The sequence below is a fragment of the Salmo trutta genome, chromosome 22 (genome assembly GCF_901001165.1).
Source record: "Salmo trutta chromosome 22, fSalTru1.1, whole genome shotgun sequence".
Classification (NCBI taxonomy): domain Eukaryota; kingdom Metazoa; phylum Chordata; class Actinopteri; order Salmoniformes; family Salmonidae; genus Salmo; species Salmo trutta.
Window position 1 is genome coordinate 40,925,728 of NC_042978.1, and position 26,788 is coordinate 40,952,515.

Below are 26,788 nucleotides of genomic sequence, written 5' to 3' on the forward strand. Positions count from 1 at the left end.
TAGATGGAGCCTTCCTTAAAAAATAAAAATGAAACAAAGATTAACGTTGAATGCTAAGCAGCTATAATAGTCAGGTACAATGGCTTTACCACAGCAGCATCAGGCCTCATTCACTCCAAGCCACTGAAGGAGCAATGGTAAACTCCATTTACCTCTCCATACCTCTCCATGCTGCAGCTGCTAACCGTATAGAACAGATCTTTACCTCTCCATACCTCTCCATGCTGCAGCTGCTAACCGTATAGAACAGATCTTTACCTCTCCATACCTCTCCATGCTGCGGCTGCTAACCGTATAGAACAGATCTTTACCTCTCCATACCTCTCCATGCTGCAGCTGCTAACCGTATAGAACAGATCTTTACCTCTCCATACCTCTCCATGCTGCAGCTGCTAACCGTATAGAACAGATCTTTACCTCTCCATACCTCTCCATGCTGCAGCTGCTAACCGTATAGAACAGATCTTTACCTCTCCATACCTCTCCATGCTGCAGCTGCTAACCGTATAGAACAGATCTTTACCTCTCCATACCTCTCCATGCTGTGGCTGCTAACCATATAGAACATGTCTTTACCTCTCCATACCTCTCCATGCTGTGGCTGCTAACCGTATAGAACATGTCTTTACCTCTCCATACCTCTCCATGCTGCGGCTGCTAACCGTATAGAACAGATCTTTACCTCTCCATACCTCTCCATGCTGCGGCTGCTAACCGTATAGAACATGTCTTTACCTCTCCATACCTCTCCATGCTGCGGCTGCTAACCATATAGAACATGTCTTTACCTCTCCATACCTCTCCATGCTGCAGCTGCTAACCGTATAGAACATGTCTTTACCTCTCCATACCTCTCCATGCTGTGGCTGCTAACCGTATAGAACAGATCTTTACCTCTCCATACCTCTCCATGCTGCAGCTGCTAACCGTATAGAACATGTCTTTACCTCTCCATACCTCTCCATGCTGCGGCTGCTAACCGTATAGAACATGTCTTTACCTCTCCATACCTCTCCATGCTGTGGCTGCTAACCGTATAGAACAGATCTTTACCTCTCCATACCTCTCCATGCTGCAGCTGCTAACCGTATAGAACATGTCTTTACCTCTCCATACCTCTCCATGCTGCGGCTGCTAACCGTATAGAACATGTCTTTACCTCTCCATACCTCTCCATGCTGTGGCTGCTAACCGTATAGAACATGTCTTTACCTCTCCATACCTCTCCATGCTGCAGCTGCTAACCGTATAGAACAGATCTTTACCTCTCCATACCTCTCCATGCTGCGGCTGCTAACCGTATAGAACATGTCTTTACCTCTCCATACCTCTCCATGCTGCGGCTGCTAACCGTATAGAACATGTCTTTACCTCTCCATACCTCTCCATGCTGCGGCTGCTAACCGTATAGAACATGTCTTTACCTCTCCATACCTCTCCATGCTGTGGCTGCTAACCGTATAGAACATGTCTTTACCTCTCCATACCTCTCCATGCTGCAGCTGCTAACCGTATAGAACAGATCTTTACCTCTCCATACCTCTCCATGCTGCAGCTGCTAACCATATAGAACATGTCTTTACCTCTCCATACCTCTCCATGCTGCGGCTGCTAACCGTATAGAACATGTCTTTACCTCTCCATACCTCTCCATGCTGCAGCTGCTAACCATATAGAACATGTCTTTACCTCTCCATACCTCTCCATGCTGCGGCTGCTAACCGTATAGAACAGATCTTTACCTCTCCATACCTCTCCATGCTGCAGCTGCTAACCGTATAGAACATGTCTTTACCTCTCCATGCTGCGGCTGCTAACCGTATAGAACATGTCTTTACCTCTCCATACCTCTCCATGCTGCAGCTGCTAACCGTATAGAACATGTCTCTACCTCTCCATACCTCTCCATGCTGCGGCTGCTAACCGTATAGAACAGATCTTTACCTCTCCATACCTCTCCATGCTGCAGCTGCTAACCGTATAGAACATGTCTTTACCTCTCCATACCTCTCCATGCTGCAGCTGCTAACCGTATAGAACACGTCTTTACCTCTCCATACCTCTCCATGCTGCAGCTGCTAACCGTATAGAACATGTCTTTACCTCTCCATACCTCTCCATGCTGCGGCTGCTAACCGTATAGAACACGTCTTTACCTCTCCATACCTCTCCATGCTGTGGCTGCTAACCGTATAGAACATGTCTTTACCTCTCCATACCTCTCCATGCTGCAGCTGCTAACCGTATAGAACATGTCTTTACCTCTCCATACCTCTCCATGCTGCGGCTGCTAACCGTATAGAACATGTCTTTACCTCTCCATACCTCTCCATGCTGCGGCTGCTAACCGTATAGAACATGTCTTTACCTCTCCGTGCTGCTAATGAGCCAAATGTATTTTCTCGCCGTCACTCAAACACATGCACACGCAAACATGGACACACACACTGACACACGCAAAGCAGGTTTTTCCTCATAAGGAGATAATGAAAGAAAATCATGGGGACTTGCTGATGCTTACCCCTACAGGAAATGCACCTAACCTACACTTACTGTGCTAATGAGTAAACACACACACACACAACACAGAACACATAGAATACCCCTAGAGCAGGATAATGAGTGAATATTGGGATGGGAGAAGAGAGTACTGTAACAGCATCAGCCCCATGCCCTGGGCTTCCAGATACTTTAAAACATTTTTATTTAACCTTTATTTAACTAGGCAAGTCTTATTTATAATAACAGCCTACACCAGCCAATTGTGCACCACCCTATGGGACTCCCAATCACAGCTGGTTGTAATACAGCCTGGATTTGAACCAGGGTGTCTGTAATGACACCTATAGCACTGAGATGCAGTGCCTTAGATGCTGCGCCACTAGGGGGAAGAGAGTACTGTAACAGCATCAGCCCCATCCCCTGGGCTTCCAGAGAAGAGAGGCACAGCAAGAGTGCAGCAGGCAGACAGAGAGGGGTACGTAGGGGTAGTCTCTGACAGTTCTAGTTCCAAATACACCAATTAGGAAGGAAAAAAGTCCAGCAGTGGCAATGAAGAGAGAGAACGTTAACCACTCGTCAGCCATACAGTTTGGCCTCACATGGAACTGAGAGTGTGCACTGGCGCACACACACACACACACACACACACACACACACACACACACACACACACACACACACACACACACACACACACACACACACACACACACACACAAACACACCTAATCTGAATTGCAGACTTCTCCGCTGACCTGTCAGTGTCTCTCTCGATTTGACAGCGTGATGAGGTAGCCTTGTTACTGTGGAGACTTTAAGAGTAATTCACTCGTAATGGCTTTCAGCCCTTCTCCTCCCTCGGCCCCAATAAGGGGCCTGGCATACTGATCTGAAAAACACTCTCTAGGAAATAATGTGAAATGTCATCAACCACCCTCCACTATTGGTCAGGAAGCAGGAAGCAGGAAGCAGGAATTAAAAAACTGGGTGGTGACTCAGTGCTACAGTGTTTTATACTTTTAAACGTTAATTTTAAGTATTTTATTTCAGGTATGCGGTGTTAGTGCTGTTGTTACACACCGTTTTATGCAACTTTTTTCCTGTCTGGATTCAGTCTGTTGACTGAACTGATACTGATACTCCAGAGCTAGCATGCTAGCCCTGTCTAGCTAGTCTGCCTGGCTGACGCCAGCAAAGCTTGACTCGTGTCGTGGTTGGTTCATTGTATCCGGGGCCGATGATCCTGACCCGAGTATGAGCCTGTCTGACTCAATTTGGAGTTGGAGATGGACGGTAAAGCAATGAAATGAGAGTCATGTGACATGTTCACGTGACATGTTCATCCATATTCCCAGGGTTATTGTCAGTAGTAATCTTATACCCAGAAAGTTGAACTGTTAGCCCAAATGAGAGGCCCACTATGGTCAGCTCACACAGTGCTATTATTTCAAATACCTACAGTATATGGATACCCCTGTAGTTTTCAAAGCACGTAGAGGGCTTGGATTGTGGATCATAAACGTGCGAAGTTTGATGTCAAAGATGGACCATCTGGATGCATGACATTCTGGTTCTCATAGAGACATTCTGGTTCTCATAGAGACATTCTGGTTCTCATAGAGATCTGGTTAAATGGCTTGATTATGGATAAGGACATTGAAATGGCTAATTACAGCATTTTCAGGTGTGATAGACTGAAAATGGGGGAGCAGTGGCTATGTATGTTCCCCAAGTCAGTGTCACTATTCCCAAAAAGTTTAAATGTTTGGTTATAGATGTGACCTGCACTTGTATGTAGCAGATACTTATCGCCCCCCTGCTGTACTGGCGGATGCTGTTGGTACTATCTTTGTAAAACCTTTTCTGTCATCTGAATTTGTTATTTTAGGTGATCTTAACCTGGATTAGTTTAACCCAGCCTCTGGTCAATAGAATATTTGTCTTGATTTTAACTTGACTCAATTTATCTCCAAACGTACACAGCTTAAATTAAGAAACCCAGCAAGCTCCTTGCTGATTGACCTAATTTCGACAAATAGACCCAACAAGTATCAAATGGTGTCTTTGCTAATGACATCAGTGATCACTGTCCTTTTGCATGTATTAGAAATACCAAACAGAAACTTTGACCCCATACTTCATGCGGCTATGGCTGCCACTGTATTGAAGCCACTAGATGTTGTATATCATAGCGCATTACGTTTCATTATGGGTGATAGGTTCAGCATACATCACTGTAATCTTTAGGAGAAAGTAGGCTGGCCCTCTTTGATGTCTTGCAGATCTATGCATTGCACTCTTTTTGTCTGTAAAGCCCTCTTGCGTAAACTACCAGCGTACCTCACTTCTCTGGTAACCTACAGAGATACAAGCTTTCAGACACCATCTCAGGAATGGTTAACTCTAAAGGTCCCTTTGTCTCGACGGTTAGGTAAATCTGCCATTAGCTATTTTGCTTGTGCAATGGTCTACAGAATTCCCTGAAATGGAATGAATTGGTGCATCTGAAGCTGTTCAGACGGCTATCTGAGGACCTTTTTAAAGGAAGAATTTGTTTGTTTTTTATGATTCTATGATTGATCTTATGTATTTTTGTTTGTGTTTTTTTTGCTTGCATATGTCTTCTATGTAACTAGGCCTATGTTTTGTAACTTTCTCCAGGTCGTTGCTGCAAATGAGAATGTATTCTCAGTCAACTCACCTGGTTAAATCTACTGCAGCCCTCATCCTCCACATACAACACCTGTTCTGCCAGTCACATTCTGTTAAAGGTCCCCAAAGCACACACATCCCTCTTCTTCTTGCTGCAGCTAGCGACTGGAGCGAGCTGCAACAAACACTCAAACTGGACAGTTTTATCTCCATCTCTTCATTCAAAGACTCAATCATGGACACTCTTACTGACAGTTGTGGCTGCTTTGCCACTTTGTCTCTACCTTCTTGCCCTTTGTACTGTTGTCTGTGCCCAACAATGTTTGTACCCTGTTTTGTGCTGCTACCATGTTGTGCTGCTGCCATGCTTTGTTGCTACCATGTTGTTGTTATGTTGTGTTGCTGCCATGCTATGTTGTCGTCTTAGGTCTCTTTATGTAGTGGTGTGTTGTCTCTCTGTCAAGATGTGTGTTTGGCCTATATTTCTAATAAATGTATTTTTATTTAATCCCAGCCCCCATCCCTGCAGGAGGTCTTTTGTCTTTTGGTAGGCCACCATTGTAAATAAGAATGTGTTCTTAACTGACTTCCCTAGTTAAATAAAGGTGAAAAAAATTAAACTAAAGAATAAATAAAAACAATATAAAATGCTGAGGAAAGAGAACAGAGAGAAACACCTATCTATGTACTCACTCCTAGCAAAATCATTCAATCAAATGTATTTATAAAGCCCTTTTTACATCAGCAGATGTCACAAAGTGTTTATACAGAAACCCAGCCTAAAACCCCAGACAGCAAGCAATACAGATGTAGAAGCACAGTGGCTAGGAAAATCTCCCTAGAAAGGCAGGAACCTAGTTTCCACTACCTTCCCATTTCCCATCCCCAGCGAGTGGATTCGGCGTTGGAAACAAATGATAGAAACAAATCGTTGGAAACAAAAGTTTCATGGATGAGGGTGCCAGTCAGATTACAGTTTGTTTCATGGCTTTATTTTCACAAGTATGAGGTACATTTTCAAAACAACAATTGTAACACAGCCAGTCTTTCATTTTATTTTGTTTGTGGACATCTTTCATCATCACACAAACATTAATCCAAAATATAAGTTTACTGTGAAATATAATAAGTAGATTGGTTTAATCACAAAAACCCCAAAACCCCCCTGTGGCTCAGTTGGTAGAGCATGGTGTTTGCAACGCCAGCATGGTGTGTGCAACGCCAGGGTTGTGGGTTCGATTCCCACTGGGGGCCAGTACAAAAAATAAATAAAAAATGCATGAAATGTATGCATTCACTACTGTAAGTCGCTCTGGATAAGAGCGTCTGCTAAATGACTAAAAATGTAAAAAATAAATAAATAATGATATCTTCTAAATTGAGTTAATCCAATATAAGAAAAATTTAAACATCAGTACATTACACTGTTTTCACATTAGGCAATACACTTGTACTACCCATTAAAATTGACTGAACATAACATTTCCATAATTTCTATTCCATGTGTAATCAAATTAAAGAAACAAAATGTTTAGCAAGCACTATCAAACCTGTCTTGAGCCATAGTTTCTCATCAGTATCGCAGTAAATGTCCTCATTGTTCATGCATGAATCCAAGCCTGAGATAGGTCTGGATTGAAATCATTGCATGCCTCCTCCATGGTCTGAAGGAGGGTGGCACACTCCTGAGGATGGCATCATACATCTTCCACCTGTATTGTATTTTACAGTATTTTATTGTACTTATGTATAGTAGTGGTCCTGTTTGTGGCTCAGTTCATAAGAGCATGGCACTAGCAACACCAGAGTTGTGGGGGTTCGATTCCCACTGGGATCACATAGCAAAATGTGTGGACTGTAAAAGTGTCTGCTATGTAAATGGCATATATTACGGTTTTACAGTACTGTATTGGCCAATGACATTTTAGTAAAGCAGTATGAACCCTCCCCCCATTAAAAAGACCCCAGCAACTTCATTTTGGATATTTGTTTAATGCCTAAGATATGCAATTCGTTCTTGTTTTGGACTTTCTGGATTATTTGCGTGTTGGTATTGTATTGATATTGTATTACTGCACAGTAGGATCTAGAAACACTACCATTTCACTGCACCTGCTGTAACATCTGCTAATCTGTGGTCAGACTCGCTTAAACTTGCGCCTTTTCTCAATGCTGAATTGAATGTCATTGAGAAAATAGAATGTAGTAAACATCCTTTCTGAATTTAAATGTAATCCAAGAAGTAATTATCTAGTTCTTCAGAATAATCTGATTTATAAAATATATTTTTACTGGTAACGTAACTGAATACAGGGAAAACCCTCGGAGGGTGACAGAGTGAGACATGTTGGCTCTCTGTGTTAATAGAGGTCCAATGCAGCCGATTTTATCTCAATATCAAATCATTTCTGGGTAACAATTAAGTACCTTACTGTGATTGTTTTCAATTAAATTGGCCAAAACAAAACAAAAATAGCTTATTAACAAAGAACAATTTCTCACTCAAGAATTTTGCTAGGACTGTCTGGGAGTGGTCTGAGTGGGGATGAGAAAATGGAAAATTAGCTGTTACTGGAAGAGAGGTTTGGAACTCTCTCTCGTTGGTCTATTTACAAAGTGATGTCACCAGGCAGGCCAAAACTCCTCCCACCAAAACAGGCTGAAATATCAGGCGGTCTTTTCAAACAGCTCTTATACTAGAAGGGCATTATCATCATTTTCACAATATTATTCCAACCTCATAGTTTGGAAATATATATAAAAGACAGAGAATCAAGTTTTTGACTGCACTGGGCCTTTAATCTCCAATGAAATTATTAAAATGTGTGATAGATTGACAGTCCCACTGGTATCTACCAGACAGATATGACAGGAGAGGCGTGAGGAAGCATGTTCAATGAATAGGAGAGGAACCCTGCAACAATGACCGTCCCGCCCTCTGAGCTGCAATGCCGTGATACCCACCACTACCTCTCCGTTTTCACATCCATCAACCCCCCAACTAGCTGTCATTCCCTGTTCACTGGGGTTACCCTATTCTATTCCCCGCTCCGCTCGCCTCCCTCTGTCTCTCCACTCTCTCTCTCTCTGTGTCCCACCCTCCCTATCTCCAGAGAAGTGCTCAATACAGAAGCAAGGAAACAAGAGGGGGACAATAACAACGCGACACACAATAAGAATTGGCCGATTTTTATAAATTTAATATATCAATATATAGAGATATTTATCAACAGCTTGATTTCATAGAAACGTGAGTGAGACCATTTTGGCATACAGTACAGATATTTCATGTAAGTACAGAAGTTGCTAAGTTTGAACTCCCTCTCCCATCCTACGGACACAAAACACCAAAACAGAAACAACCAAGTAAAATATACAGGAGCACAAACAAGGCACCAATAAATGAAATGATAACCCCTCGTTTAAAACACAAAACAACTAAACACCTATTGAACAGAATTAAATACAGAATAAACAACCTCATTTCTACAATGCTTTACTGTTAAAAAGCAAAACAAAATTAAAAACAGACAGGAAAAAATAAATAAAAACACTTTGGCTGATAATTAATTTTTGTTACAATCAAGTAGTAAAGAAATCCAGTGATCTTGTGAACAAATTAATTCATATATGGTCTACACTCCTGTTTTTACCTGGAGTCTTATATACATCTATTTTTACAGATACCTTTAAAACATTATCAAAAGTTTTGCTTTATGAAAACGTATTTACAAGTTCATGATTCAAAACCATTGGACTGTACCGATCGGTAACCCCTCCTATGTACGTACCCCTTTACACAGTGCAGAATGCTTCTTGAAAAGTTTGTGCAACAAACAGCGTACAAAATGTCTCCGATATGGCTGCGGAATAAAGGTTTGACCCAGAATGTTTAACATTACCTTATGAACCCCCCTCTCCCTCCCTTCACTCCCCAAACACACCTCAAACCCCCGTACCTACACCCCCCACACCCATTTTACAATGACATTGACAGGTATCAAAAAGGAGTCTGAACTAAACATTATCCTTCAAGTAATAAACAACCAGTAAAGCTAGAACAGTGTTAGAACTGAAGAGACATGTCTTATTCACACAGAAACACACAGAGAAGAACCAACCAGCAGCAGGAGAGTCACTGGGTTATCAACTATAACAACAGACAGAGGTCATGGAGGAGAATCACGTAGGGTTCCAGAATCACTGGTGTCAGTTCTCTGGGTTCCAGTATCGGTAGGTTCTCAGAGGTGTGTTCCGTTGTTCTGTAGAGGTTCCTCTCCTCTTTTCCTCCCTTGTTCTTCTACTGGGTCTACTTTCCTTCAGTTCTTCCAGTGGGTTTAGTCTACCCTTCCAGAACGATAGTGAAAACAACATGTAAATGGCTGAGAAGAGGTGAGAGATGGTAGTGAGAGTGACAGCTAGATAGAGGGGAGGTGATGTGCGTTGGTGTTAGACATAATGGAGTCTGATGATGGAGCAGCATGGGTCTGGTATCATTGATTGAGGAACCACCATTAAAAGTGCATAGAGAAAATGACGTGAGAGAAGAGGAGAGGATGGTCAAAAGCTCTAGGAAAACAAATCTACTAAGGTTTGTTCACCAGAAAGGTCCTAGGAGGCTGCACCAGAGCCGTAAGAACCCACTGCTTATTTTTAGAGGGTAATAACAACCAACTGTTAACAGTGGCTGAAGGATCTGTGTGCTTCAATGACATAGAGTAGCGAGAGATATTGAAGACTTGTTTCCACGTTGACCTGATCATCTAAAGGCAATCCGGACAAACTTCATCGTTGCCTAGGATACTGACCACTCGGGTTAAAGTCACTAAAAAACCTATAGCCAGACCTATAGATAGACCTATATATAGACCTATATATAGACCTATAGACAGACCTATAGATAGACATATAGATAGACCTATAGATAGACCTATAGCCAGACCTATAGCCAGACCTATAGATAGACCTATATATAGACCTATATATAGACCTATAGACAGACCTATAGATAGACATATAGATAGACCTATAGATAGACCTATAGCCAGACCTATAGATAGAACTATAGATAGACCTATAGATAGACCTATAGCCATACCTATAGATATACATATAGATAGACCTATAGATAGACCTATAGACAGACCTATAGATAGAACTATAGATAGACCTATAGATAGACCTATAGACAGACCTATAGATAGACCTATAGACAGACCTATATATAGACCTATAGATAGACCTATAGCCATACCTATAGATATACATATAGATAGACCTATAGATAGACCTATAGCTAGACCTATAGACAGACCTATATATAGACCTATAGATAGACCTATAGACAGACCTATAGATAGACATATAGATAGACCTATAGATAGACCTATAGATAGACAGACCTATAGATAGACCTATAAAAATATAAAAAGGAGCTCTAGAATGCTATATAGAATGTTCTCAGTACAATGATTAGAGCATAGCACTGACTTACAGTTCATAAAAGCAGAAATATACAAATTACTTCACATGGAAAAACCAAGACACACACACAGACACATACACTATGTTCCAAGGCACCAGTTAAGCGCCAGGCAGTGCAGAAATCCACAGAGATCTACAGGTATCTGTCAAAATAAAGGAAACACCAACATAATGGATTTTAATAAGGTGTTGAGCCACTACGAGACACCAGAACAGCTTTTATTTTGGTGTTTTGTTGACGGATGTTGAAAACACTGTCTCAGGTGACACTCCAGTATCTTGTGTTCAATTGGGTTGAGATCTGGTGACTGAGACACACACGCACACACACACACACACACACACACACACACACACACACACACACACACACACACACACACACACACACTTTAATCCCCCTATGCTCCTTTGAGACCCCTCTTTCAAAGTCACTGAGATCTCTTCTTCTAGCCATGGTACCCAATATAATGGGCAACTGGACATTTTGTTGCCCAATATAATGGGCAACTGAACATGTCCCTAAGCATGATGGGATGTTAATTGCTCAATTAAACTTAAGAACCACACCTCTGTGGAAGCATCTATATTCTTTGTATGCCTTATTTACATGTTTCCTTTATTTTGGCAGTTACCATATACAGTGGCTTGTGAAAGTATTCACCCCCTTGGCATTTTTCCTATTTTGTTGCCTTACAACCTGGAATTAAAATTGATTTTTTGGAGGGGTTTGTATCATTTGATTTACACAACATGCCTACCACTTTGAAGATGCAAAATATTTTTTATTGTGAAACAAACAAGAAATACTTGAGCGTGGATAACTATTCACCCTCCCCAAAGTCAATACTTTGTAGAGCCACTTTTTGCAGCTGCAAGTTTCTTGGGGTATGTCTCTATAAGCTTGGCACATATAGCCACTGGGATTTTTGCCCATTCTTCAAGGCAAAACTGCTCCAGCTCTTTCAAGTTGGATGGATTCCGCTGGTGTACAACAATCTTTAAGTCATACCACAGATTCTCAATTTGATTGGGGTCTGGGCTTTGACTAGGCCGTTCCAAGACATTTAAATGTTTCCCCTTAAACCACTCGAGTGTTGCTTTAACAGTATGCTTAGTGTCATTGTCCTGCTGGAAGGTGAACCTCCGTCCCAGTCTCAAATCTCTGGAAGGCTGAAACAGGTTTCCTTCAAGAATTTCCCTGTATTTAGCGCCATCCATCATTCTTTCAATTCTGACCAGTTTCCCAGTCCCTGACGATGGTGTTCTCGGGGTGATGAGAGGTGTTGGGTTTGTGCCAGACATAGCGTTTTCTATGATGGCCAAAAAGCTACATTTTAGTCTCATCTGACCAGAGTACCTTCTTCCATATGTTTGGGGAGTCTCCCACATGCCTATTGGCGAACACCAAACGTGTTTGCTTATTTTTTTCTTTAAGCAATGGCTTTTTTTTCTGGCTACTCTTCCGTAAAGCCCAGCTCTGTGGAGTGTACGGTGTCATGACGTGGCCCTCTTTGGGTATAGCGAGCACCATCTCCCTCACCACCTCTCTCTTCCCCCTACACCCAGGCTCTGTTATCACAGGTCATAAATTCCTAGAGGAGTCTCTCTCCTCATGGCCAGGCAGTATAGAGAGAAGGTTTCACAGGAGAACAAAGGAACCTCTTCTCCATCATAGAACTTGAGAACTGAACAATGTCCATGTTTTGGAGAATGTGTACACGGTCGGGGGAGAATCCAGCTACGACCGGTCCATTTCGTTTAATGTTTGTGATACTCATGAGAGACAATACAGCAACATTACCATAACTCTGTTTATACAAGAGTCTCAGTTGTGAGGCTTGCATCTAATTGTTGTATAAAATGAATGAGTAAAGATGAAACTATTTGTGAAATTATGTAATGTGATTTTAAACTGTTTAATGAAGGAAACTCCAATTCCCTTTGGAGTTTAACTAAGTCATAGGCCTGCCCCATGAGCACAGACATTGATCTGGCATCATGGGACAGCCCTTTCCTACTGTTCTGGATATAACCCCCACCTTGGGAATTTCCCTTCAGACCAAGCTTACCTCGATTACCGAGAGGGCTAAGGTTTGAGTAGAGACCATAAAAACCTGAGTATAAGCTAAGGTTGTAATGGTTGTTGAAACTCTGAGACTATCGATTCCGACAGAATAAGAGACAATCTTCGATACTAATTATTAGTCTGCAGCTAGAAATTATGTACCACTGAGACGCGAGGACCGACAACCACCGAAACATCTATTCATAAGAATATTTCTGAATGTTACTCTAAAGTATCCATTCTAACCACAGACTCCAGGGACGCAGAGAGATGGGCGGATGAACTTCCAACAGAAAGAAGGACGATTCCAACAGAGATCACAACGACACACTGAGCAATTATTCCCGAATGAGTGAGCATTCATGTGCAAAGGATTAGCATTTCAATTGTTATAATTATCAAATTTGTAGTGTCTTTTGTCTTTCGCGCCCTTCTCAGTCCCTTTGTCTACCAAGCCGCCATGCCGGTTTAGCCCACTAGGGCACATCCCCTATCATTTCCTTGTAACCATATCTACTTTGTTTGTTTGTGTGTGCATTTCTGTGATTATTTAGTTAGTTAATAAATAAATTATTGAGACAATTGATGTATGGATGATTCATAGTGAAGATTGGGTTCAATTTACGACGTTTGGAATGAGACTAACGTGAGGTAAAGAACTCATTAATTAGAAGACTAATTGATCAGATATTAAAATATCTGAAAGTTATATTAGGAAAATTGTAACTTTGTAATCTGAATACTTTCCTTGGTGCCCCGACTTCGTAGTTAATTACATTTACATGATTAGTTTAATCATGTAATAATAATTACAGAGAATTGATTTGATAAAATAACAGTCCTCATTTTAATGATAGCAAAGACATGACAACGGCTTAAAGTGGTACTATGGACAGATACTCCAATCTCCGCTGTGGCGTTTGCAGCTCCTTCAGGGTTATCTTTGGTCTCTTTGTTGTGTCTCTGATTAATGCCCTCCTTGCCTGGTCTGTGAGTTTTGGTGGGCGGCCCTCTCTTGGCAGGTTTGTTGTGGTGCCATATTCTTTCAATTTTTGAAAAACGTATTTAATGGTGCTCCGTGGGATGTTCAAAGTTTCTGATATTTTTTTATAACCCAACCCAGATCTGCACTTCTCCACAACTTTGTCCCTGACCTGTTTGGAGAGCTCCTTGCTTAGTGGTGTTGCAGACTCTGGGGCCTTTCAGAACAGGTGAATATATACTGAGATCATGTGACAGATCATGTGTCACTTAGATTGCACACAGGTATAAAGTCTTATTTAGCTGATTATGTGACTTCTGAAGGTAATTGGTTGCACCAGATCTTGTTTAGGGGGTCCATAGTAAAGGGGGTGAATACATATGCACGCACCACTTTTCCATTACATTTTTTTTACATATTTTTTTCATTTCACTTCAAGAATTTGGACTATTTTGTGTATGTCCATTACATGAAATCCAAATGAAAATCCATTTAAATTACAGGTTGTAATGCAACAAAATATGAAAAGGTCAAGGGGGATGAATACTTTTGCAAGGCACTGTATAGGCACTGTATCACCTGATTTGCCTGCGAGCAAAACCATTGATTAGATCGGCATGTCCATAAATATACAGATCGGCTAACTTGTGGCTGACTGATACCCATAAACAAACACATCCTGGAAGACCCTCCCTTCAGCATCTTATCCCTTCTTTCTTGCCTCCCCCTTTCTCTCTGCCCTCCCCCCTATCTCTGTCTGCCTACCCCCCCCCCCCCCCCCCCCCCTCTCTCTCTCTCTCTCTCTCTCTCTCTCTCTCTGTCTCTCTGTCTCTGCCTCCCTCTCTCATCCTCCTGTCATCACCTGGAAACAAGCCTTTCCATTGAAGGGAGGACAGCCATGATGTATAGCTATCATAAATCAGCCAATCAACCACTGAGCGAGCTGCCGCGAGCACCACAAAAGCAGCCTGCCTGCCAAATTGTGTATGTAAGTGTGTTTCTCTCTGTGTGTGTGTGTGTGTGTGTCTGTGTGTGTGTTTCTGTGTGTGTATGTCTGTGTCTGTGTGTTTCTGTGTGTGATTCTATGTCTCTGTGTGTGTGTTTCTGTGTGTGTGTGTGTGTGTGTGTGTCTCTGTGTGTGTATGTCTGTGTCTGTGTGTGTGTGTTTCTGTGTGAGTTTCTGTGTGAGTGTTTCTGTGTGTGTATGTCTGTGTCTGTGTGTTTCTGTGTGTGATTCTATGTCTCTGTGTGTGTGTTTCTGTGTGTGTGTGTGTGTGTCTGTGTCTCTGTGTGTGTATGTCTGTGTCTCCGTGTGTGTTTCTGTGTGTGTATATCTGTGTCTCTGTGTGTGTGTTTCTGTGTGTGTATGTCTGTGTCTCTGTGTGTGTGTTTCTGTGTGTGTATGTCTGTGTCTCTGTGTGTGTGTTTCTGTGTGTGTATGTCTGTGTCTCTGTGTGTGTGTTTCTGTGTGTGTGTGTGTGTATGTCTGTGTCTCCGTGTGTGTTTCTGTGTGTGTATATCTTTGTCTCTGTGTGTGTGTATGTCTGTGTCTCTGTGTGTGTGTTTCTGTGAGTGTATATCTGTGTCTCTGTGTGTGTGTTTCTGTGTGTGTATGTCTGTGTCTCTGTGTGTGTGTTTCTGTGTGTGTATGTCTATGTCTCTGTGTGTGTGTGTGTTTCTGTGTGTGTATGTCTGTGTCTCTGCGTGTGTGTTTCTGTGTGTGTATATCTGTGTCTCTGTGTTTGTGTTTCTGTGTGTGTATGTCTGTGTCTCTGTGTGTGTGTTTCTGTGTGTGTATGTCTGTGTCTATGTGTGTGTGTTTCTGTGTCTCTGTGTGTGTATATCTGTGTCTCTGTGTGTGTGTCTCTGTGTGTGTATGTCTGTGTCTATGTGTGTGTGTTTCTGTGAGTGTATGTCTGTGTCTCTGTGTGTGTATGTCTGTGTCTCTGTGTGTGTGTTTCTGTGTGTGTATGTCTGTGTCTCTGTGTGTGTGTTTCTGTGTCTCTGTGTGTGTATATCTGTGTCTCTGTGTGTGTGTCTCTGTGTGTGTATGTCTGTGTCTCTGTGTGTTTGCTTCTGTGTGTGTATGTCTGTGTCTCTGTGTGAATGCATGCACTAGCATGTGTCCCACTGCCTTCCCAAAAGCCTCTGCTTTCTTACAGAAATAAGATGGAGTAGTTGAAGTCAGTACCTTCAGTTAGCAGGTTCTCATATGAATCCTCGACAGTGTACTGACTAGCAGCAGGAAGACAACTAAACAGCTCTAGTGAAGTCTTGCTTACAGAAAGAGCTTAGACAGCCATGTCTCTCAATTGGGCCTTCATATCCAGTGCTATAGAAGAAAATAGTCAAGTTTGTTTGTTCAGTAGCAGAGCATAAATGTACAACCTCAAAACTATCCACTGTACCTATTCGCTTATTATGAACCTATGACAGAATCACAATAAATTGTTTCCTTCGGTCCCATAACTGTGCTGGTGCAGAGGTCCCCTCCCTGATGATATCACCTGTTGCTAGGCAGGTTCTAATGTCATGGAAGACAGAATGCTATTGCATGGATGATGGTCCCCAAACAATCCAGTGTACCACACCCAGACTGATTCTGCAATCCCAACAATGGATGTCTTCTCTAGTAAAATATATCCTGCTTCCGTTTATAGTAGTCTAGCCACTCCTTATTACACTGAGAACTGAAATATACTGAAATATATCCCCAGTATGGAAGACGTAAGTATGGGAACTAACCAGACAGGAAATGGTAGTGGAAGCTAGTGGATACCCTAACTGATATACAACTGTATTCAACTCATAAACTGTGATTCTGGCCGGCAATCTAACACAAATCCAGTGCTCAGTTCTGTTTCTTCATTGGGTTGTCATTTTCCTTCCATTTAAATCAGTAGTGGGACATTGAACCCTCTTCTACAGAGTCCCTAAAACGTCTTGCAAAGTTAGAGAGAAAACATCTCTGCTCACACAGACACGAAGACCAACAGCAGGGAATGTGTACCACTAAATCTTCCTAGTTTAAAAATGTCCTCTGACCCCCATCCCACCCCAACCCTTCCCCCTGGTCATTATCTAGTCACTTTTGTGTACCTCTGGGTGCCAGCAGAGCGGATTACCCATAATCACCCGAGTTCTGCCCTGCTGCTTTTTCCTGTGGCGCTGCCCTCTGGCCCTCTGGCCCTCTGGCCCTCTGGCCCTCTGGCCCTCTGGCCCTCTGGCCCTCTGGCCCTCTGGCCCGCCCCCCCAATACCCCCATCCCTTCACCCATTCCACTTGGCTCTAGCCATGCGTAGCCTATCCTCAGTCACACAGGCCTGGCCCCATCATATTTTCACCAGCAAACACAAACAATAAATAAAGTCAAAACAAAATAATAATTAAATACAGCTGGCCATTCCCCTGTTGCTGGCTCAGTACAGTAGTCTACCCAGGGAGAACCAGCCTCTATTTACATGTGCACTGATGGGCAATGAGGTTAGTCATCAGTAAGACAGACAGTAGCATTCAGCACGACATCTAACTCCAGGAACTACCTAACTAACGAGGGGCTAACAGAAGAGCAGAGGACAGCGCAGTAGTAACTAGTAGTAAAGTAGTAGGACATTACAGTTAGGTGTAAGAGAGAGAGAGGATGTGTTTTAGAGACACGAGTTGGGGGGTACACCTATAAGTAAAATATACCCCCCCCGTCCTTGGGGGGTTAGGTTACTGTATGAGCAGGCTCTCTCTCACTCTCTCTCTCTGTGCCCCCCTCCTCTGCAGTGTGGTCACCCTGGGATATGGAGGGACGGAGGGACGGGGCGGAGACACGGCGTGCCCCTCAGGGGAATCCGTCATCCTCCAGACTGAGCGCCACACGCTGCAGAGAGCAGATAAAACAACGTTACCACAGAGTCTGTGTGTCTGTGTGTCTGTGTGTCTGTGTGTCTGTGTGTGTGTGTTTGAAGGAGAGCTGAAAGAGAGACTGAGACAGAGAGGACCAGAAAGATAAAGAGCAGAAAGACAGAGGGAGAGAACTAAAAGTGAGAGAAAGAGCAACATAGAGACAGAGCAAGAGAGAAGCTCTCCTTAATGCAGATCCCACTCCTCCTCCTCTCATCACTCTATCCTCAGCACACTGATTTGGCAGTGATGTGAGGAGAGCTGCAAGGGCTTACAGAGATCCACCTCGGGACATTCTGATGTCTCTATCTGACTGAAACACCATGAAGAGAGGAGAGGAGGAGAGAGGAGGAGAGAGGAGAGAAGAAGAGGGGCGGAGAGGGGAGGGAGGGGAGAAGAAAAGAGAAGAGAGTAGGAGAGGGGAGAGGAGAGGGAGGGTAAGAGTAGAAGAGAAGAGAGGAGAAGAGAGGAGAGATGAGAAAAGGAGAAGAGAAGAGAGGAGAAAACAGGAAAGGAAAAGAGGAGATAGGAGAAAACAAGAAAGGAGAAGAGAGGAGAGGAGAAGCGAGGAGAGGAGATAGAAGAGAAGAGAGGAGAGGAGGAGATAGGAGAGGAGAAGCGAGGAGAGGAGACGAGGAAAAGCCCAGGTGGAAGCTTGTTTCCTCCCCCACTACCCTCTCTAAAGAGGAGGTGGTATTCAACATGACCTCTCAGCACAGCACTGTAGCATACCAGGTGTGTGTGTGTAACCTATCATGCAGCCAGAGTCCCACCCCTCTCTCCCGCTGTCTCTTCCACGCCACGACAGCAATGCGTGTCACCATGCAAACTGATCCCAGCGCTAACCCCTCCCACCTCTGTCTTGTTCATGTTTACCAGCAGATCTCTGTTTAAGATACCTTACAAGTACACCGCTAAAAAAACAAAACACTCATGCAGAGAAATATATCATTAAAAACAAGAATAATCAGGAATAAATGAATATGATTAAAGATTGTCCCGTCATCTAAGGTGCTGTTTCTGTTCTGGTTACTGTTCCCCTTTTGCCTAATTTACACTCCAAAGGGGAATGAGCAGGTTTGATGCTCCCTTCACTAAGTCTTCATAGAGGAGAGAGTAAAGCTACAACCCAGGGCGCTGTGCCTCCCTAACGCACAACGACAACACAGTGACACACACTGTCAAAACACGCAATGTGGAGATGGATAGAGACCCAATAGACTATATGATGAATGAAGGTGAAGATAATGTGGTGATGAAGGGCTCAACATCAATGTCTGTGTTTGACCAAGGAAGTTTTTGGAATGATTTTGTGACTTAAGTGTGTGTGTGTGTGTGTGTGTGTGTGTGTGTGTGTGTGTGTGTGTGTGTGTGTGTGTGTGTGTGTGTGTGTGTGTGTGTGTGTGTGTGTGTGAGGATGTAAGCCTGTCCCTGTCTTGGAGACTCTCCCACCCCCACACACTCAAACCCTCTCTCAATCTCCAAGTCCCACCCCTTCTCATCTCATTTGCCGGTGGGATGCATGGGCACCCCCGAGTACCAATGGGAGTTGCTGTCTGTGATCCCGCCCCCCAGGGGCAGGGCTAGGAATGGCTGGTGGACGCTGCCACTCACAGCGGGGTAGGTATGGCCGATAGACTCTCCAGTACGACCGATGTGAATCTCGTCATCGTCGTCCTCCGTGGTCTTACGGTAGACAGGGTTGTCGAAGTTCATACTCTTGGTGTTCTTCCGGCGCCAGTTACACCAGACCAGGTATCCGGCGGTGCAGAGCAGGCCGATGACCACTGTGGCAAGGATAGGAACTGCATGTATGAAACACAGCGACACACACACGCACACACACACACACACGGCGGGAGCGTTAACACAGCCAGGGGAGACAGAGCGGTGCTTTAGCATACAAACACATCCTAGTATCACCACACATAGCAAACGGCAATGAATACACACACACACTCTCTCTCTTTAAAACACACATACACACAAATACACCCATGTAAATGTACACAGAATCAAGCACACCCAATCCCAAGTCCACACACACATAGCCACACACACTCATGCATGGCACATGTCACACGCGCGCATATTGCAGCCTACACACACATTCAATACATGGCTGGGTATAGTGGTATTCCAGGAAAAACAAACAATGGGGGCTGGGGAGGAGGGGATATGTCTGGCTTCTCCGCTCAGCTTTGGCTGGCGTTCCCAGTCCTAATTTCCCCCATCAGACGTGGAGTGGTGGTATTCCCATGGAAGACCCAGACTAATTGGTCTATTGTGGGGGGCACTGGAGACTCCTCTATGATTAAGGGCCTGAACCTCCAGAAATCCCTGTGTTCTTATGTAAACACTCAATTAAGATGTTCTCAATCAGACTTTCCTCTCCAAATAGCTTGGATCTAAAGATCTCCAGCAATATCGAGGGAGAATTAACCATGGAAATAACCATTGAGAGATACACTGCATGGCCAAAAGTATGTGGACATCCCTTCAAATTAGGGGATTTGGCTATTTCAGCCACACTCGTTGCGGACAGGTGTATAAAATTGAGCACACCGCCATGCAATCTCCATAGACAAACATTGGCAGTAGAATGGCCTGACTGAAGAGTTCAGTGACTTTCAACGTGGCACTGTCTTAGGATGCCAACTTTCCAACAAGTCCGTTTGTCAAATTTCTGTCCCGGTCAACTGTAAGTGCTGTTATTGTGAAGTGGAAACATCTAGGAGCAACAACGGCTCAGCCGCGAAGTGGTAGGTAGCACAAGAACGGGACAGCCAAGTGCTGAAGCACGTAAAAATCGTCTGTCCTTGGTTGCTTCCAAACTGCCTCTGGAAGCAACGTCAGCATAAGAACTGTTCTTTGGGAGCTTCATGAAATTGGTTTCCATGGCCGAGCAGCCGCACACAAGCCTAAGATCACCATGCGTAATACTAAGCTTTGGCTGGAGTGGTGTAAAGCTCTCCGCATTGGAGCATTGGAAATGCATTCTCTGGAGTGATGAATCAAACTTCACCATCTGGCAGTCCGACGGGCGAATCTGGGTTTGGCAGATGCCAGGAGAACGCTACCTGCCCCAATGCATAGTGCCAACTGTAAAGTTTGGTGGAGGAGGTTCGGGCTAGGCCCCTTAGTTCCAGTGAAGGTAAATCTTAATGCTACAGCATACAATGACATTCTAGACAATTCTGTGCTTCCAACTTTGTGGCAACAGTTTGGAGAAGGCCCCTTCCTGTTTCAGCATGCACATAGCGAGGTGCATATAGAAATGGTTTGTCAAGATCGGTGTAGAAGAAATTGACTGGCCTGCGTAGAGCCCTGACCTCAACCCCATCGAACACCCTTGGGTTGAATTGGAACTCCGACTGCGAGCCAAACTTAATCACCCAACATCAGTGCCCGACCTCACTAATGATCTTGTAGCTGAATGGAAACAAGTCCCCGCAGCAATGTTCCAACATCTAGTGGAAAGCTTTCCCAGAAGAGTGTTATAGCAGCAAAGGGGGAACCAACTCCATATTAATGTCCATGATTTTGGAATCTGTCCACATACTTTTGTCCATGTACTGTATGAAAGGGGGAATGATGGAGAGAGGAGTGGGGGAGAATATTAACTATCAAATGAACCATTGAGAGATATGAAAGGGGGAACGGAGGGTGGGAAGGAAGGAGGGGGTGGGTGGGAAACATAGTAGGATGTATTTAATGGGCCGGGGTTAGGGATATCTCATTTTAAAGACTCAATTATAGACAGAATGTATGCTAGAGCAAGGTCATTTACACATTATGCCGATCGCCAGTCAATTCAGACATTATAGAGCTGTATCAGAGTTGGCGATCTTAAAGTCTATATCCTGTAATATGTGATAACATGGGTAATATGCAAATCTGAATTAAGGGGGGTTTAATCCTTGATGTTATTTTGATGAGCTCTTGTTCTAAATTTACAGTAATGTTTTTACCACTGACAGGCCTATGTGTTCACATGGGCTGTTATGATATGCTTATTGGAGCAACATCTGAATGTGAATTTCCAGAATCTCCCATAAGTGTTTAATTGGGTTGAGATCTGGTGACTGAGACACACACACACACACACACACACACACACACACACACACACACACACACACACACACACACACACACACACACACACACACACACACACACACACACACACACACCCTATGATCCTTTGAGACCCCTCTTTCAAAGTCACTGAGATCTCTTCTTCCAGCCATGGTACCCAATATAATGATGGGACGGTACAGTTTTTTACAATCGCTAGGACCCATTTCTCAATACTTAGGTGACTTTTTCAGAACTCTTCACACAGTGAGGACAACAGCAGTCTATGTGGGCTAAAATGTGGATCATTTTTCATTGCTTTGGAACAAAATGCATTCAATACCTTCATCTTTCAATTTTCATGAACTCTTTTCTCACTCAGACACAACCACCACCAAAACTCTATGTCCCTACAGGCCAATTCGCACATGTTGACATACTCTTTTCAAAACTGTTAAACTTCAAAACCTAAAATAACACAAAATTGAATAAGACATACATTTGCTACATTTCTACAGTAATACCGTATTGAACTATATTCCAAATCTAAAAGATTAAATATTATCAAAACAATTAGATCAACCACAGCTGATTCCCATTGTAGCTGAACACCTACCCAGATATTAGTCTTTCAATTACATTACCATCTATAGAAAAGGGGACATCTTAGGAATAATGCTGTACTGTAATGTAAACATGGACCCAGCCAGAGATAGAGAAGTGGCTGACAGAGGAAGAAGAGTGGCTAGGAGAGGGAGAGGAGTACGTACGCGTGGTGGAAGAAGACTGAGAGGAAGATCAAGAGCTGTAGTCTCAGATGAGATTAGGGCTACTATAATTGATCATGTAATAAATCATGGTCTATCAATGAGAGAGGCTGGTCTGAGAGTGCAGCCAAATCTGCAACGCTCAACAGAGGCATTGTGAGAAAGTTCCGGCAAAATAACAGGTAAGATGTGCATTCTGCAAGGGCATCTGCCTGAACTGCACATTACAGAAGTAAATTGAGCAAAGCCTCCAAACCTACTTGTGTGTAATTGTAATTGTTTTTGTATTTCTGCTTAAGACCCAACAGTTACCTCACACAGGCGGGAGAGGTAGGATTTTCACTGCTGTGCAGGAAACTGCAATCGTTGATATGGTCATCAGAAACAATGGCATAAAACTCACAGAGATTCGGGACAGTTGGCAGAAAACATTACATTTGGAAATATTCACAATGTAAACATAACAACTATTTCTAGAGTCCTGAAACAACATCAAGTCTGGATGAAGCAGCAGTTGTACACTGTCCCCTTTGAGAAGAACTCTGAACGAGTCAAGCAACTCAGGAACCAATATGTCCAGGTAAGATGACTATAAAATACACAACTGGTTTTGGACAAAACCAAACAGGGCAGAGGCACACTGCGGCATGGTTTTAGGTATAATGCCAACTACCGTAATACCCTGACTCTTATGTTGCCTTGTGGGTTTATTTTAGAGAGTCATGGAGATTGAAGCCAGGAAAACACCCCACATATTCATCTTTGTGGATGAGGCTGGTTTCAACTTGGCCAAAACACGGCGGTGACTAAGGAATGTGGTTGGGAAAAGTGGATGTCCCGGGCCAGAGGGGTGCCAACATCACAATGTGTGCAGCAGTATCCTCTGATGGATTGCTGTTACACAAACCGCTAATTGGGCCATACAACACCGAGAGTCTCATTTCATTCCTGGGTGACCTCTATCGAAGGGTTGTGCCAGGTGAGGAAAGGGTTGTAGTGAGGCGAAATAGGCCAACGTTTGTAATTGTATGGGACAATGTGGCATTTCACCAGTCCCGTGCAGTCACAGAGTGGTGTGCAGCCCATCCCAGGATGGTGTCACTTTTCCTCCCACCTTACTCTCCATTCCTCAACCCCACAGAGGAATTGTTTTCCTTATGGAGGTGGAAGGTTTATGACCACCATCCACATGATCAAATGTCCCTCCTGGACGCAAAGAATGCCGGATGCCTGGACATATCTGCAGAAGATTACCAGGGATGGACCAGGCATGCCTAAAGTTTCTTTCCTAGGTGTATTGCCCAAGATGACATAAGATGTGATGTGGATGAACCAGCTTCCCTGTGGCGCAGTTGGTAGAGCATGGTGTGTGTGCAACGCCAGGGTTGTGGGTTTGATTCCCACGGGGGTCATTGTTTTATGAGTGACAACGTGTGCTTGTTGGGTGACAACCTTTGCTAGTGTTATGGAAGAATGAGTTGATTTGAGACAAGTATGAAGTGTTTTCGTAGTTTTAGTGCATTTTGAACGTGAAATTAACTGCTGTGCCAAGCTGAAAGTTGGTTAGGAGAACTGTGTGAAGAGTTTTGAAAAAGTGACCTAAATATTGAGAAATGGGTCCTAGCGATTGTAAAAAACTGTAATTGCTTAATTAAGTCAGGAACCACACCTGTGTAGAAGCACCTGCTTTGAAAATACTTTGGGTCCCTCATTTACTCAAATGTTTCCTTTATTTTGGCAGTTATTTGTACATTCCTGTCACACATTACACACATACACCCAAAACACACTTTCACACTCACATCTTCCAGACCAGGCAACGTCATGTGCAGGGGAGACCAAGACAGAAGCAGAGACAGACAGAGAAGCAGGGAGAAGCAGACAGGCATCATACGATACAGTAGACTGGTACTCACCTATAGGAATCACTATACCCAGGACCGCCACTGTTATGTTGTTACCCAGGAGGTAGTGGTCATTCCCAGCTGAGAGAGAGGGGGGGGGGGAGAGAAAGAGAGAGGGGGGGGAGAGAGGGGGGGGAGAGAAAGAGAGAGAGGGGGGGGGAGAGAAAGAGAGAGAGGGGGGGGGAGAGAAAGAGAGAGGGGGGGAGAGGGGGGGAGAGAAAGAGAGAGAGGGGGGAGAGAGAGAGAGAGGGGGGGGGAGAGAAAGAGAGAGGGGGGGAGAGAGGGGGGGGAGAGAAAGAGAGAGGGGGGAGAGAGAGAGAGGGGGGGGAGAGAGGGGGGGGAGAGAAAGAGAGAGAGAGGGGGGAGAGAGAGAGAGAGGGGGGGGGAGAGAGGGGGGGAGAGAAAGAGAGAGAGGGGGGGAGAGAAAGAGAGAGAGGGGGGGAGAGAAAGAGAGAGAGGGGGGGGAGAGAGAGAGAGAGAGGGGGGGGGAGAGAAAGAGAGAGAGGGGGGAGAGAGAGAGAGAGCGAGCAGAATGACGAAAAGAATAAAGAGAAAAACAAAGTGTTAAGAAGAAAGTGAGACACAGTTAAAGGCCCACTGCAGTCCAAAACGTAATTTTCCTGTGTTGTATATATATTTCCACAAAATTGTGAAATTCTGAAAACGATAATGCTGTTTCAGTGTAAGAGCTGTTTTGGTGGGATGGAGTTTTGGCCTGCCTGGCAACATCACCAGGCGATATAAGTTAATAGACCAATAACAAAGAGAGTTTTAAAACTCTCTGCCAATTACAGCTAGTCTTCAGGTTACAATCCCTCCCATTAAGCTCGTCCAATTAGGCCCCTCACTCAGACTATTCCCAGACAGTCCTATCAAAATTCTAGCTTGAGAAATTGCTCTTTGCTAAGAAGCTATTGTAGTCATTTTTATATCATTACTTATTTAATACCCAGAAATGATTTGATACTGAGAAAAAAAATGCATTGGGCCTTTAAACACCTCTCCTTCCTCCTTCCCTTCTCTCTGCTAGAGGCCGTGCCCTCCTTCCTCCTTCCATTCTCTCTGCTAGAGGCCGTGCCCTCCTTCCTCCTTCCATTCTCTCTGCTAGAGGCCGTGCCCTCCTTCCTCCTTCCATTCTCTCTGCTAGAGGCCGTGCCCTCCTTCCTCCTTCCATTCTCTCTGCTAGAGACCGTGCCCTCCTTCCTCCTTCCATTCTCTCTGCTAGAGTCCGTGCCCTCCTTCCTCCTTCCATTCTCTCTGCTAGAGGCCGTGCCCTCCTTCCTCCTTCCATTCTCTCTGCTAGAGGCCGTGCCCTCCTTCCTCCTTCCATTCTCTCTGCTAGAGGCCGTGCCCTCCTTCCTCCTTCCATTCTCTCTGCTAGAGGCCGTGCCCTCCCTCTTCCTCCTTCCATTCTCTCTGCTAGAGGCCGTGCCCTCCTTCCTCCTTCCATTCTCTCTGCTAGAGGCTGTGCCCTCCTTCCTCCTTCCATTCTCTCTGCTAGAGGCCGTGCCCTCCTTCCTCCTGCCATTCTCTCTGCTAGAGGCCGTGCCCTCCTTCCTCCTTCCATTCTCTCTGCTAGAGGCCGTGCCCTCCTTCCTCCTTCCATTCTCTCTGCTAGAGGCCGTGCCCTCCTTCCTCCTTCCATTCTCTCTGCTAGAGGCCGTGCCCTCCTTCCTCCTTCCATTCTCTCTGCTAGAGGCCGTGCCCTCCTTCCTCCTTCCATTCTCTCTGCTAGAGGCCGTGCCCTCCCTCTTCCTCCTTCCATTCTCTCTGCCAGAGGCCGTGCCCTCCTTCCTCCTTCCATTCTCTCTGCTAGAGGCCGTGCCCTCCTTCCTCCTGCCATTCTCTCTGCTAGAGGCCATGCCCTCCTTCCTCCTTCCATTCTCTCTGCTTAGAGGCCGTGCCCTCCCTCTCCCTCCATTATTCCCTCCCTCTCTCCTGTGTCTTGTCCAATGGTTCCTTGTTCCGCTGTCTCGTCTCCCCCTTCCTTCATCGTCTCCCATTCACCTCCAACCCAGGTTTGTGCTCAGTCTTTCCCAGGATAAATCCAGCCTCATCTCCCCATTAGGGTTGTTGGGCCATTAGCACTGTAATTATCCCGATATAATGGAACCTAGCCTTGGAGACTAACAGAGCAGATCACAATGGTAGCATTCTGTTAGCTTCCACAAGATCAGATCATCAATGACCAAACTTTATCACACACGCACACACACACACCACACACACACACACACACACACACACACACACACACACACACACACACACACACACACACCACACACACACACACACCACACACACACACACACACACACACACACCACAGGCACTTACACACACTATTATTTTTCACATAATGTTTTCTATGCTTGTCTCCGCATTGTTGGAAAGGGCCCGTCAGTAAGCATTTCACTATTAGTCTACACCTGTTGTTTACCAAGCATGTGACAAA

General features: G+C 44.3%; 1 protein-coding gene across 1 annotated transcript in view; it reads left to right on the forward strand.

Annotated features, from left to right (window-relative positions):
• The window catches only part of kank4 (KN motif and ankyrin repeat domains 4), a 178,823-nt gene extending 161,210 nt beyond the window's left edge, over nucleotides 1-17,613 (forward strand). The window contains exon 11 of the mRNA XM_029708023.1: nucleotides 17,460-17,613. Within this exon, the coding sequence (XP_029563883.1) occupies nucleotides 17,460-17,546 (87 nt within the window). The 3' untranslated portion in view covers nucleotides 17,547-17,613. The remainder of the gene's footprint in view (nucleotides 1-17,459) is intronic.
• The last annotated feature ends 9,175 nt before the right edge of the window (nucleotides 17,614-26,788 follow it).